General features: G+C 48.5%; 1 protein-coding gene across 3 annotated transcripts in view; it reads right to left on the bottom strand.

Annotated features, from left to right (window-relative positions):
- Positions 1–14,425, bottom strand: part of RNF157 (ring finger protein 157) — a 77,631-nt gene that overhangs the window by 60,416 nt on the left and 2,790 nt on the right. For all 3 annotated transcript variants that reach the window (XM_090058942.1, XM_090058941.1, XM_090058943.1), the window contains exon 2: positions 3,493–3,611. In XM_090058942.1, the coding sequence (XP_089915068.1) occupies positions 3,493–3,611 (119 nt within the window). The remainder of the gene's footprint in view (positions 1–3,492; positions 3,612–14,425) is intronic.

Raw genomic sequence — 14,425 nt, 5'->3', positions numbered from 1 at the left:
GACTCAGCACTTTGCAGGGTCCCAAGTGACTGGACCCCAGTCATGCAATGACCCAGGAGCAGAGCCCTGATCTTCTGAATACCGGGTTTCTACCCTCACCACAAAGCCATCCTGTCTGTCTTGCACGTCAAGGCCACACAAAGCGAAGCAATGACCATTTTGGTCATGGATATGGACAAGCTCATAGCTGAAGAGGGGCCCCTTGAGGGACATGCTGGGGCAATGTCTCATCCTGAGCTGTGGTGTGGTATTCACTCATACTAGGGTGAGGGACAGGAGTGGCTTGATACTAACCAAGAGCTTTTTGTGGGGACTACCCAACATAGACTGGAATCTGAAGGCCTTGGCATGGCTCTGGCATGGCACATGGCAACCTTAGCCATGTATAACAGGAAAGCTCTACACACTGACCCTCACAGCATAGGGGCTAGTCCCTGGGGTCTCTGTCCCTTCTTCCAAACAGGAGAGTCACATTGCAATCCTCTGCAGCATCAGCCCTCACCTTGATCAAGTCACTCGTACCTCAGCAGGACCCTCCAATGTTGGTTTGCGTGGGTTGTCCCCATACTCACTTTCCTTTTGTAACCAAGTCATTCATAAGCCCCAAGGATTCCATTATAACCTAAAGGTTGTTTAATTGTCTCAGTTGTGGCCCAGCGTTGTATTAGTCTCCACCAGTTTGGTCAGACCCAGCAAAGCAAGTGACATGTCCCAACATGGGCAGAGAGAGGTAGGCAGCATTGTTAGTCTAAAGTCAGGCAGAAGGCAGAGTAGTAATGCACTTCATAGACTAACTGAATCAGAGATGCCTAAGCTTTCATACACAAGAGCTCATATGAGTAACATGCAATTAAAAACCTCAAGTTGTGGGCAAGCTTGGAAGACAGAAACTCTTCTATTTTTAACTTGCTTCTGTTACTTCATCATAGTAATTTATTCTTCAAACAAGTGGAAGACAGAAAGAATAACCACCTATTAAATGGCTATCATGATTCAGGTCCTATGCATGAAGATCATCATCATGGTGTCTCAGAACCTCTACATGCCTGGTAAGAGCCTGATTTTGCCTTGAGTCCCCAAGGAGAGGCCAATTAAAAGAAAACAGCATTGTCTCTGGTTGACAGGCAAATTCATGGGCTCGATTTCTTTTAGTCACACATCAGAAGTAATGCCACTGAACCCAAAGGAATTACAACAAGGCAAGTGAAAGAATCAGTTCTGTGGACTTAAAAAAAAGTCTTGTAAGGTTATAAACATGTCCTGGTGGAGTTTGCAAGCAAAACTGATCATAACCATCAAGTGCAGGCAGGAAAAGAAAGTAATTCACGATGCACACGGTATCCCTCTTCATTCCAGCAAGAAAGAGCCCAATATGATCTGCTCATCTGACCTGAAACGCACAGAACTTTCCTTCCCAACTGTTAAATAACCATCACGTCCAAGCAACAAGATGCAGCAGGCGATTCACAATAATACTGTAGAAATTAGCATGCGCCCCAGCAACAAGAGTCAATCTGGTAGAATGTGGTAGAGGTTCTTCCTCTTTAGCTGCATTTTTTTCCAAGTTGCTTTTTTAAGGTACAGTGTTATGAAGCTGTACTGAATATTCAACAAACAAAGCAACTTCATCATGGAAAATGAGCCTTTTGCTCTATTACCGACCGAATTCAAAGGCAGTTTGTGCTACTCCAAACTGGTGCTGCTATTCCAAAGGGGGAAGTGGGAGAAAGCAATCTCCCAATGGAAATTCAAAAGTCAACATGGAAAGGTGGCAGATTGTCAATCAATCTGCAAAACGATTATCAGAAGCCAGGATTTAAGGGTGTGCTAAAATCGTTCATGCATATAAACAGTGGAATTCTCTCTCACACTCACACAGCCAATTAGTGAGCAGCACAAATCAAGCACACAATGCAATTTGGATTAGAGCAGCGGGATTATGCATGCAGTTCATGATGTTAATGTTTCCATTTCCATGTAACACCATTGTCAATGGTTCCCCCAGTGTCTTGACCTGCCACCCTCTGCTCCATTTAGCCACAACCCTTCATGCTGGAAACAGAGACATGGGAAGGGTGTCAGGACCCCCAGGATTAGGATCCATGACTTAGCTCACCCAGCATCTTGGTGGTTCCTAAACATGATGTTACCAGCAAAAGGTAACAACAGAGATGCCCCACTGCAATAGACTGAGTCCCACTGCAATGGACTGGTGGAGATGGACGAGTCCCGTGCAGTCCATGTCTCACCTCTGGAATACAAGGAGCCCAATATGCAAAATACAGCTGCCTTAACAGAACATCAGCACTCCATTAACCTGAATGGGCACAGCCAATCACAGGAAAAATAAACAGCGTGGGACCCAAGGACAACCCATTCAGAGAATGGAGGCGTGTAAACTAGATGGATGGTCTTATAAGGGCCGAACTTTTGGAAATGTGCAGACTGCAAAAACATCTTAATCACCCTTGATCCTAACTAGACATGTCAGACACTGCTGGATGGCCATGTATGGGGCTTGCCACACAGGGAACTTGAGAAGAAATGGGAGATCTGGTACAGGAAAGAGGTGAAGGTACCAGTCTATCCTCCCTTGGAGGCCTGGGTTCAACCCCAAGCTCAGGTCACAGGTAAGAATGGGTGGGCTCAGATCTGTGTCCCATTTGCCCCACAGCCCAGTGCAATGTGGCTCAATGCAATTGGCAGGGTAGATTTTTCTAAGACCCAATGACAGCAGGCCACAAGTTTGAAGGGCACTGGCGTACCTGCCTGGAGCATCTGGTACAGGATGAAATCTTAGTCCTATTACAGTCAACAAGCATTGTGCCACTGATTTAAAATGGGGCCAGGGTTTCACCCAGGAAGTATCATTTACACATATCGTAACTGTTGAGATGGGTTTGAAACCAGCCAACAAACCCGACCTGGAGGAAGCTCAGATTTGGATGCAAATATGTACAGCCACCTGCTCCCACCCATCTTTACAACATACTGGCCCAAACACCCAGATCCATGCACCCTCCAACCAGATCCATGTACCCTCCAACCATCAGTAAGATTTGGGTCAAAATCTGGAGTGGAGAGGGATAACTCAGAAGCAGATGCCACAATGGTGGTATGACATAAGAACCTGACAATTAATTAAGCCCAATATCTCCCAAGATGCCTACACACAGCAGCAGAGCAGCTTGCAAGCCTCTAGAAGCATGAACTGGAATACTACCCTAGGCTTGTGCTGAAGGCTGTCCCCAGTTGACCCAGATGTAAATGGGCACTTGGCCACTCAGGCTGGGGAATCAAAGGTGGCTAGACACGGTGCTAGCCACAACACTCTCTTGGATACCAGTAACAGCAGAGTCTGGGGTGCTTTAATCGCACTAGCACATTGTGACATTTGGCTTGGGCCCACCTTTGACTTTCTGATGATCTCACAACCTCCAGTTCTATTACAACTATCTGCAAACACAGCTGAATTAGGCACGGCTCCCCTACCGCTACGGGTCTGTTCCCCAGGAAGTTCAGGTCACTGTTCTCTCCGAAGAGGTAACCCTCAGGATGCGTTGAGTCAAACTTCTCACCTCCCATGATGAAGTGGTTGGCAAAGTAGTTCCCTAGAAAGAAGGACAGGGAAAAAAAGAATACAGAAGCTGTCAAAGGCACTGAACGGCACAGAAAAACTACAGTAATTCAATCTACTACCCAGCTCCAGAAGCAGCTCAGCCATTTTCAACTCCGATGCTCATTCCCATGATACCACTTGAGGTAATGACACATTGCACACAGGGAAAGTAGCAATATTAACACACTGAATCAAGACTCTCCAGTTCTGCTTTGTCTGTAACATCACTTTGCTTGCATCCCCTCAACTAGAGATACCTAGGAAGCCAATGCTTACATTCATAACCCATGTGAGACCTGGTAGAAGCTTCTCTATCACTAAGGGGTGATTTTGTGAACAAGACCTGGGCTTCATGCTGCTCCCAAAGGTGGGAGGCACCAGCTATTTGTTCTTAATGGGAAAACCTTACCATGTGCCCCAGATTAGACAGACAGAACTAAGTTAAAGAAAACTTAAGGCTTGATCCCATCACCATTTTGACAGCTCTTTGAGTAGGGAACCTTATTTAGGACATTTCCCCAACAGGCCTTGCAACTGAGCAGTGCTCTCCACTTGCTCCAAACAAGACAGCAAAGACAGACAAAAGTCCCCTGGAGCTGGGGCTATTAACAAGGTATTTCCTCGAGCACTAACAGCAGTCTGATCATTCTCCATCAGTCCACGCACACCCCACCCACCAGCAAACCCATGGTCAGTTCTCTCTCTGCTTGAGACACCAAATATTCCCACCTCTCTCTCTCCCCTACCTGAAGAAGAGCCAGCTACACACCCACAGCTCAGCAAAACCTACTTAATGGCTTTCCCACCACTTGCTAAATCAGGAAAGGTGCGTCAGGCCAACACAGTCAGCGTGGACAGGTAGTCTTAATTGCTGATGGTGAGACAAAGGCTCAGCTCCCCCACTGGAAAGCACTGGGAACCTGACAGCTTCCAAGCTGCTCTAAGACCCATATGGTTCAGTCATTTCAGCAAAGCCACTCAGCTCTCTTTCCCTGCATTTAAAGGGACAGGAGCCCCTCGGTCACCCTGCTGGAAGCTTCCCCCCTTTTGGCTTTGTTTAATTTAGTTTTATTTCAGCTGCAATTAAGGGAACTAGAGAGGCAAAAGACACAGCAACAAAACAAACTGGGCTCTTGCAGATTTACAGCTATATCCATTGCATGCACTGCAACACAGAAGGGGAAATAAAAAAAGACATCAGTCTGAATGGATGGGTCAGATGCAGTGGCCCACAGCCCAGCACAAAGGCTAGGTGTCATTTAATGCCATCAGGGACTTAAGTGAGGTGTAAATATTGCTTAGACCAATGATTTTCAACCAAGGTGCAAGAGCACCCTGAGGTGCTGAGTGATTTTTTTGAATGGTGCTGTGAGGTGTGAATTGATGAGTGCAGGCTCAGAGTCATCTATGCCTGGCCACCACCCTGTCCCCACTGCCCAGCCCCTCCGCAAGGAGGTAGGCACTGTAAAAAATTAGTTTTTGAAATGGGGTGCTGCTCAGTTCCCAGATGCTATGAATGCCTCAAGTCTCACAAGGTAGAGAACCACCGGCCCAGAGCTTGCACTTGCCTTCTGCAGAGAGGGGACCCAATTCAGCCCACTTATCATGACTGCAGCTCTCCTATGAAACCAAGCCCCGGCTCTCCTGGCAAACGCTGATCTCATCAGCCCCCGTTTGCATCTTTGGCTCGGCAGGCTGGTGATTTCTCACCTACAAACTGGGTTGATTTTGAAGGTACTGCTTTGATGAGTCAGTTGATTTCCTTTGCCACTGGCTGCGGGGGCCTTCCTTCATCCCAAAGGAGCCAGACCCCAAGATCCCTAGTCAGATTTTACTGAGGGCACTGTTTTCAAGCGCACCTAATTGACTTAAGAGTCTGAGTCATTACTTGGGTAAATCCTCAACAGAGGCAGCAGGCTAGCCTTTGGATTGAGGGGAAATCAATTTCAGGAACTGGCCCTTTGAGCCAAAACACTGACACACTCCTTTAGGTCAAACAAAGCTGTAGCCACCGCACTTAGATCTGGTGTGGGCTGGCAGAAACAGAGAGCCTCCAACAAACAATGAAGGAAGACAAGCGTGATGCTGAACTGAAGATTCACCAGCAAGCAGACAGACACAGATCAGAGACATTTTGGGATTAGGAAGAGAAATGCTAATCCTTTTAATAAGCTTTATTTAATTTCCAAGGCTGCTAGAGAGGACGGTACTAGAAGCTCACATGCATGCACATACACACATATGCACATGCATGCATGTACACAAACACAGGGATATCTCCAGAAGGGGAACTGAAGGAGAGGAAGCAATCAGAGTTCAGCATCTGAGTCAGCTTTGCTCTGATGAGCCACTGAACACTGCTAGCATAACTGCCACCGATAAGGGATGACAGTACATTGAGGCAGCTGTAAAGGTTGGGTCTCATTCTAAAACAGGGGTGTTCAGCCCCCAGCCCTATGGGCCAGATCCAGTCCCCAGTGCCTTGTCATCTGGTCTACAGAGGGTCCCCCAGATCCATGGTCCTGCAAGCTTGGTCACAGAATCACACAGAAGTCAAGCTGGAAGGGACCCCCAAAGCTCATCTAGTCAACCCCCAGCCTGAGACAGGATCAGCCCCATCCAAACCACCCTATATCAATCCATAATCTAACCTCTTAGTAAAACGACGGTGAACCCTGACACAACACAAGACAGGACACCCTAACCTGTGAGGGGTAAAGCAGGGGAAGCACAGCAGCCAATGACCTTCTTTTCTAAAGGCTGTTAATATACACTCAAGAGATCCCAGGTAGAAGGCCATGCCCCCCGCTACAGAGGAAGGCGAAAATGCCCACAGTCCAATGTGACTGTGGGATTGTACTGGCAGGGCAACACAGGGCCTGATCCCAGCCAGGTGGGTGTGGGATCCTGGACCACAGGGAACAGGCATGGGCTGTGCGGGGCCCAATCTGGCCATGCGCCATTCATCTGACCTAAGTCATCTGACTTGAGCGCCACCGTCCTCACACTACCGCTGACGTCAGTCAGGAGTTGCGCTATTGTAACTGACTGCATTAAGCCTGACACAGGATCAGAATCAAATCTGATGCAGCTGAATAGTCTTCTTGGTTACAAAGGTCACTGCCACCTGCTAGCAACTTGACGCTCGACAGGCTGGATGGCAGAGAGCTGAAGTGTGTTCTGCTAGTTCTCAGCCAGCTGTATTCTCCAGCATCCTCCCCCTCCAAGCCACAACAAGTGTAGATCAAAAACTAAAAAACTAAGGTCCAAAATTGACTTCCATTCTGCTGCCCCCAGCAGGGGCTCTGTTGGGGTCTGCAGCAAGTCTTCAACATGTCCCATGCAGGCCCACCCCAGGACCCACTCAGGATGTCAGTGGGCATCTGCATCTTCTGGACATGCTGCAGATAAGGGTCTAAGACAAAGTTAGCAATTTTCCAGGACAGTCCCAACTTTCAGGGCTGCATCACGCATCACCAAGGAGTCCTTAACATGGGACTTCTGTTCTAAATTTGAAAGACTGGCCCTGAATTGACTGAACACTTTCCTAAGGCCAGGCAGTGTCCTGGTATAGCTGCCAAGAGGAGGCAGTACAATTCACCACCTGGACAACTTTGTGCTGCCTCTCAGCAGAGCTAACCAGCCTGCTCACAGCACTGACAGGGAGCAATAGGAACTGGGACCAGCAGTAGCATTGACTGCTTCTGGTTTGGAAGATCCATGAAGCTGTGACCTGGATTTTGCTCCCTAATCAAGTCCAAGTCATGATGGAGCCTTGACATATAGTTGCACTTCGTGCATTTGAAGGCTGCAGTGTGAGCATGCAAGGTCATTTTTCATTAAGTAAGTGCACCCTTCAACTGACACACTGCACACATGAGCAGTTAGCAGCATATGCGGTTTTAAACCTATGATAGTAAGTGATCTAAATTAGAACAACTGGGATTCCATCACCTCCCTGCCACATGCCAACTTGGCTTGTTTGATCAACCCAAGATTTAAAATTCCAGTCAAGTTTGAAGAAGTGCCGTATTTCAAAGCCTTGGAATGGTATTCACTCCTATATACTCATTTAGGGGCACACAGTTACATGCTTGTATACATGGGTGCATGTGTCCTGTAACAAACACTGATCAAGTTTGACATGTTTCTGAGGGCAAAAAAATAGAGGTACCCAATCCCACACCAAGTATCAGTAGCAGATGGGTACCTAACAACCTTTGCAAATATTCGCTCAAGCTGGCAAGCATTCAGTTGGCCAGCACACAAGCAGGTGCTAGCTTGCTTATACAAACCAGTATCTCTATTATGAATGGGCCTTGTCTTAATGTGAAAAATAAGGAAGTTAATGACAACGTAAAGCAATGGGGTATTACAGAGTTGCACTTAAACGCTGGAAAATTGGAAAAGGCAAAATTACGCATGTGTACAGACAGCCTTAGCCCTATGATTGTGTGTGGACATTACACAGCTGTGAATCACCCCAGACACCAGTACATACTTCTGGCTGTTGAAACATGCAAAAACAGGGGCCAGCTACCTTTCACTAAGAGCAGACCAAATGAACACAGTTCGGTGCTATGGCAGATCTGGCCCGTGGGCTGCAGGGTGGTGACTCCTAATCTAAGAGATGCTATTGTAATCCTAAGACTATTGCAAGGTATAAGTGCTGGGAAAGAGATTTCAGGTAAAAGGCAGCAGTGTCACAGCAGGGCACTGGGCTGGGACTCTGGAGACCAGTGCTCTATGCTCAGCTGCATCTTGAAAAGCCCTTTCACCACCCTGTGCTCCACCTCCTCTCCTGTGCTCTGCCTGCGTTGCCCACAGAGCCTGTAAACTGCGGAGTGAGGATGCACACAGGGACCCCACTCCTTGGATCTACTGGTAGAACCAAGTCAATAATGCAATTGCTTCTCCAACCTTAGCTGCCAGGCTTTAACTCCAGAGGTTGCTTTGGAACCGTTAGCACCAATCCTGTACTGGGCCCCACACAAGTGTAGCATCTCCTGGACCTTCGTATTGCGCTGATGCTGGGTCAGTTTGTTTTGCATGTAAATCAGTTAATCCACGTTAAGGAAGCCCAGAGCAGGGCAGCTGAGACATGGCGACAGCTCCCGGAGCCATCCCAATGTCATTGCTCCCATCCCAACATCTGACATTGCTCCCAACAGAACCTAAAAACTTGAGGGTGAAAGAGCCAGAATACCAAACCCCTCCACCAGCACCTACCCCCGATGCGATACAGAAATGCAGGCCATCACTGAGGAAAACTCAGCCATCATTTATTGATGCCTGCTGCTTTCTGGCCCTATTTTCCACGTGCATAATTTATAGGGAAAGTAGTTTCACAGCAAGCAAGCAAGCAAGCAAGCAGCTGGCTGAAAGAAGCCAAGAGCAACCCATTGTTAGCTCTCGCTACAGCCCATGTGTGCATGGGTCCAGGGGAGAGGGAAGAGAGAGGAGGGTGCACATTAGGTTTATTGGGACAGATTAAATGATCTGGGCCAAGAGGAAATCAAAGAAGTGCACATTTAGCCTCTTAATGGGAAGTTTCCTAGGCACTTAGGAAGCCCCTCGAAGGACAAACTCTACAGTAAATGATGCTGCCTCTGCAGCCCTGGAGACTGGGGTTCCAAGCTTGGTGTAGCACTAGGTCCAGTTCCAGGAAGCTCGGCAGAAAGAGTCTCAACAAGCGATTGCACGTGTATCTCAGAGACACAACAGTCCTTGTTTTCTAGTCAGTGAACATCTGACTCCCCCCCTTGCCCATCAGTCAGCACCTTCTCTGCATGAGTCGTGGGGGCCATCTTCTCAGCCCAGCTGGAGCATAGGAGATGCCGCATACCAGGAGGCAAACACATCACATGTGTGCATATTGCTTGATACAACGGACATGGACAAATGTGCACATGCCAGTGTAATTGGGATCACTTGCTTACACCAATGAAAATTACAGCGGGATCAGGAGCAGATAGACGTACAGCTACTTTGGAGTAGCTCATGCCACTGTCTGCACTCAGTGGCAGGAGACCAGGCAACAGACAGTTTGCCTTTGGCAATGGCTACTCCAGGCTAAAAATAAAATAAAATAAAATAAAATAATACAGCCTAAATTTTGGAAAGGGAGGGAGATGCATATGACAGACATATTCCACTCACAGCTGCAGGAATACCTTGACTTTCACTGTTGCTATCAGAGCAACACTTAGATGGGTTACAAATACTTGGGGGCGAAAATATTGGCTAATGGAACGAGGAAAAAAAGGATGTAAAGGGAAAATAAAACAGGATTTTCTGGGCTCTTTGGTTCTGACTTCACAGCAAAGACCTATACACAAATCCTCACCTAAAGCATTCAGTGTCTCTCCCAATCGGGCACAAACAGCTAATCAGAGAGCAAAAGTTCCTGGATCAATGTGGGGCTTGATGCTTCCCTCCCCTACCTAAGCTATGATCCATATTTCACCAGCAAACCTCTGCGAGGGCCCAGCTACAAGCCTCTCTGCTCCTCCAGGCAACCATCAGAGTGGAAAGCTTTATAAATTTTACATGGCCCTGACGGAGTTGCCGTCAGTCATAGCAAATGAGATTAAAAAGACAGGAGGTAACTTGGCAATTTTGTCTCATCGATACAAAAACAGGGGAAGAAGGCAACAGGCTGCGCTGCCCTGATGCTCGCTCGCCTTCTAAGTGCAAAGAGGTGGGGTGGGAGGTAAGAAACCCATTAGATGCAGCCTGCCCAGGCTCCTTGCCTCTGCTTGACAAGGGCTCCGAGAAGGCATCTTTAACGAGTGCAGCAGCGTAAAATCTTTCAGCAGGATCAGAGCTCCCTTGCATGCCACTATCGCATGTCAGTGCCAACACCTGACTGCAGCCACACCGGCTCCTGCCTCCATTGCCCCGAGCTCAGAGGCTTCATGGCCTCATTTCCTGCATGCACCCACGCACATCCAGGCCGAGCTAGGAGCCAGAAGGATACACAGACGGCGGGCACCCGAGGGGCAGAGAGCGGGCAGAGCAGGCTGCTTTCCTCCCTTCCCCACTTTGGGAAAGAGCTGGCTTTGAACCCTGATGCCAAGGATCCAACCTTACATGACCTGGGTGCTGCTGGAAAAAGAAGAGGGGGGAGAAATCCTTGGGTCTCTCTTCAGCAACAAGCTGCCTATTATTGGCTAATTAGAATGCTTTAAGAGCCACCAGCCTTTAGAGAATTCAAACCCTGTCAAGGATGGTTAAATTATTGAGGGAGAGCCAGGGTCTAATGAGATCGAAAACTTCTGAGTCCCAAGGAGCCCATTACAGCAGGCAAAAGGGAACAGAAAGGTAAGGGCTGCTTTAAAAAGCCAATGAAAGCCAAACAGGGTGGAGCCAAAGCCCCCATAATTTAAAAGGCGAGTCTCCCAAGCAACACCTCCCTCTAAAATACATGCACAAGAGAAGCCACAGATGCTCACAGCACAGCCGCCTGATGCTAGGCCCCACTTGCATCAAGAACCCAGCAGGTGAACTGTTCTAAGGGATGGAGCTCAGCCTCAGCCTGTCCCAGGAAACAATTTAATTAGGGGTCCGCTTGCTGTGCAGAACACTCCTAGATAAAGAGCTCCACCTTCCAGTAGATGAGTGCAAAGCCAAGGAGCTGGCGAGCAACCAGAAGCTCTTTTCAGCTGCTGTACATCACCGAATGCCACAAGTCTAACCTGCTAATGGTAACTGGGATAATCAACTCCCTGGCACAAACAAAGCTCCCAATGTGGCCACTCCATCCTGCTGATCAGGAAGAATTTGCCTGTGATCTGGGATGGGGTGGGGAGCAACAACACCCCAGCCAGGTCTATAGAAAACACTGCATTTTTAAAACAGGAGTCAACTGATATCCCAGCACAATGCAGCAAGCAGCTTTGATGGGCAGGTTGGAAAGGCACGGCAAGCCAATTTAGCAAGTTCCCTGTGCTCATATCATCCACACACGCAGCTGCAGCATCTTAGATTTCATCCCCTCGTCTCCTTTCAGCTCCAACTCTACTGGACCGCATTCCTTGCAAGATGCACACGCTGCTCATTACGCTCCAGCTCCAAAAAATGCATTGTTTTAGCCCAGGCCCTAAGACCAATAACCCTTTGTATTTCAGGAGACCTCCATGGATTAGCTGAGTCTGGGGAGCAGAGAAAGGGACGACTGTTTTTATACAATCTGATGTATTCATTAAAAAAAATGGTTTTGGTTTCAATGAAAAACTGGAGTTTTGAGGAAAGAGCAAGTTAATAATTCATTACCTAGCCTTGGAGCACTTAGCACACCGCTGGGGCTGCACACATAATAATTACGGGACTCTAATCAGCTCTGCCATTTTCACATTAAAGTGAAACTAATTAAAAAAGACAGTGAAACTAAGCAGGCTCCTGCCCAACCTTATCATTCCCCCCACCCTCCTCCTTCCAACAGTACAAATGGGGATAAGTCGATACATTTTGTTTGGATTTGGCTTTATCATCCAAAGGAACAAGAGAGGCTCTGCTTAGGGAGACCTGCAGTACAGGGCATCCACGCTCATGATAAACAAAAACCCCTGTTCCCTTTGAGACTGACTGTTCCCATCCCTACCAGTACAGTTCTCCAGTTCAGGTAGCAGCAGAAAGCCACCTGCATTAGCTGCTTTATGACTGGGCTGCTTCCTCCTCTGAAGCAAAAAACTCAGGTGATTGATAGTTGAAATGGCAAAGCTTGGAGATAATGCACCACCTGCCCTGTGTGGGCAGGCAAAAAGCAGGAGAGTATACGTGCAATTCTGCACCCCCAACATCTTTCTTTCTCCCCTTGCAGGAAACCAAGGAGAACCCACTAGTCCACTTTATAAGGGCACAGTGGATGCAGGTGATAAAGGAGACCTCACCTCTGCCTCCAGGTCAGTCTCTCACCATGGAAAGTGGCACAGAGCTGTCAGATAGCCCTATATTAATTAAGCTATCACACTGTGGGCTATAAACCAGACAGCATCAACACACACAAGGACAGGGGGTCAGAGGAGAGAGCAGAGACCCAGAGCTGCAGTGACCTGATCAAGGTCACCCAGAAAGTGAGCAGAAAAGCCAGGAGCAGAAACAGAAGCAAGTTCTCCCAACCCCTCTCTTACCACCCCTGCTTCTAGTGAACTCAGATCTCTCTACTGCTCAGGGCACTTCCCACAGCTGTGAAGGGACCACTGCAATGGCCTGAATTGTGTAAAATCTCTCCCCCGTGGCAAGGCCTCCCTCTAGCCCAGCCTGCCAGGGAACGCGTGGCTTTTGAAGACAGGCACCAAGCAATAATAAGAAGGCTGCCATCTCCCTCGGTAGATCCTAGGAAGGCAGGGCTGGAAAGCAGGGACCTCAGGAGGTCAGCTAGACCAGCACCCTGCTCAAGGCAGGATCCTTGGTTTCCAAATCATCCCATACAATGGCTCATCTGACCTATCCAATCCAGTGCTTAGTTGCCCTCATTGTTAGACACCTGTGTCTCCTTCCAGGGAGAGAAGCTGGGGTCCCTAAGGCACTAACGGAGAGGCGAACAAGTATATTCAGCTTTCAGAATGGCCTATCATCCAACTGCCATGCCCCGGTGGGGCTCTGTCAGCAGAGTTATCAGCACAGCAGCTGCTCAGGGGACTTACGGGCTTCGTAGTTGCTCTGGAGGATGGCAGGATGCTGAATTAAGTGCCAACCACAGATCCATCCAGACCACAGCTCTAAAATGTCTCTCTCTGGGGATGCAAAAAAAGCAGAAGCCACTACGCTGGCCCATGGAGCACAGGGCTGGGCCTTGCCTGGCCCTGAGGTACAAACTCAGTGACTTGCATCCTCTGCCCAGCACAGAGGTAATCGGACATCACCATGAGAAGCAGAGAAAAAGTAGCTCCCCCTCCTTCCCGCCTTTTTCAAGTAATAACCCATTTCAGTGGCTTGCTGGAAGCATGCCGACATGGCCATATTTTATGAACATGGCTGCATGCGCCTGGTGCCTTGCATGCATGAGCAAGGCCCCTGAATCAGCAAAACTGTGACACTGGCTGAAGCAGCATCTCAGGCTTTTCAGTGCGGAAATCTCTGTGGCTGGACTGAATCAGACACTGGCACAAGGAGAGAAATGGCACCAGGTTGACTCCAGGCGACTGGCTGATTCCCACAGAGCCTGGCTCCCCAGGATGGAGAGAGTGAGCCAGGGGAATGAGAAATCCCCAGCACCACCGACTCAGGGAATTTCTGCAGACAGCACCTGCATTCTGACTTCATCCACATCCCCCATCCTATGATCATACTGCTCGTCTGCTGCCAGGGACGGTCGTTTGTAAATGCACCCCCTTCTAGATCCCCAACTCTTTCATTATTTTACCCTTAAGACACACCAGACATTGAAATCACAGCAATCGGCACCAGCAGTCTCAAGCATCTGGCCCCCAATCCAGTCTTTCAGCTCAGCTCCTCAGCAAAATAAGCAGCAGAACCCACAACAGATTAAAAGCAAAGCACCTGTACCCTTACCTGCTCACCAGGTCCCATTTCTCTGGGAAGCAGGTGGTTGTATTCACTCCCAGAACAACTTCTAGTAAACAACTGGCTTTGTAAATGACTACATCAGTCCCAGGAGAAGTCCCACCGTGCTAGGCCCGAGACATGCCGACAAATCACTTGGGGAAAGCCAGACAGTGCCATGACCTGTCTCACCCCACGGTGCTATTCCTGGCCAGGGACCAGGCAGGGCTTGCTCCCGGCAGGTGAGTTTTTGTTGCTCTGATTTCTCCACCCATAATCAACAGCCTAAAACAGGGGCAA

Source organism: Crocodylus siamensis, chromosome 8 (assembly GCF_052110815.1).
Source record: "Crocodylus siamensis isolate JL-2025a chromosome 8, ASM5211081v1, whole genome shotgun sequence".
NCBI lineage: Eukaryota > Metazoa > Chordata > Crocodylia > Crocodylidae > Crocodylus > Crocodylus siamensis.
The sequence above is the reverse complement of the archived record's forward strand: the minus strand, read 5'-3'. Positions and strand labels throughout refer to the sequence as shown.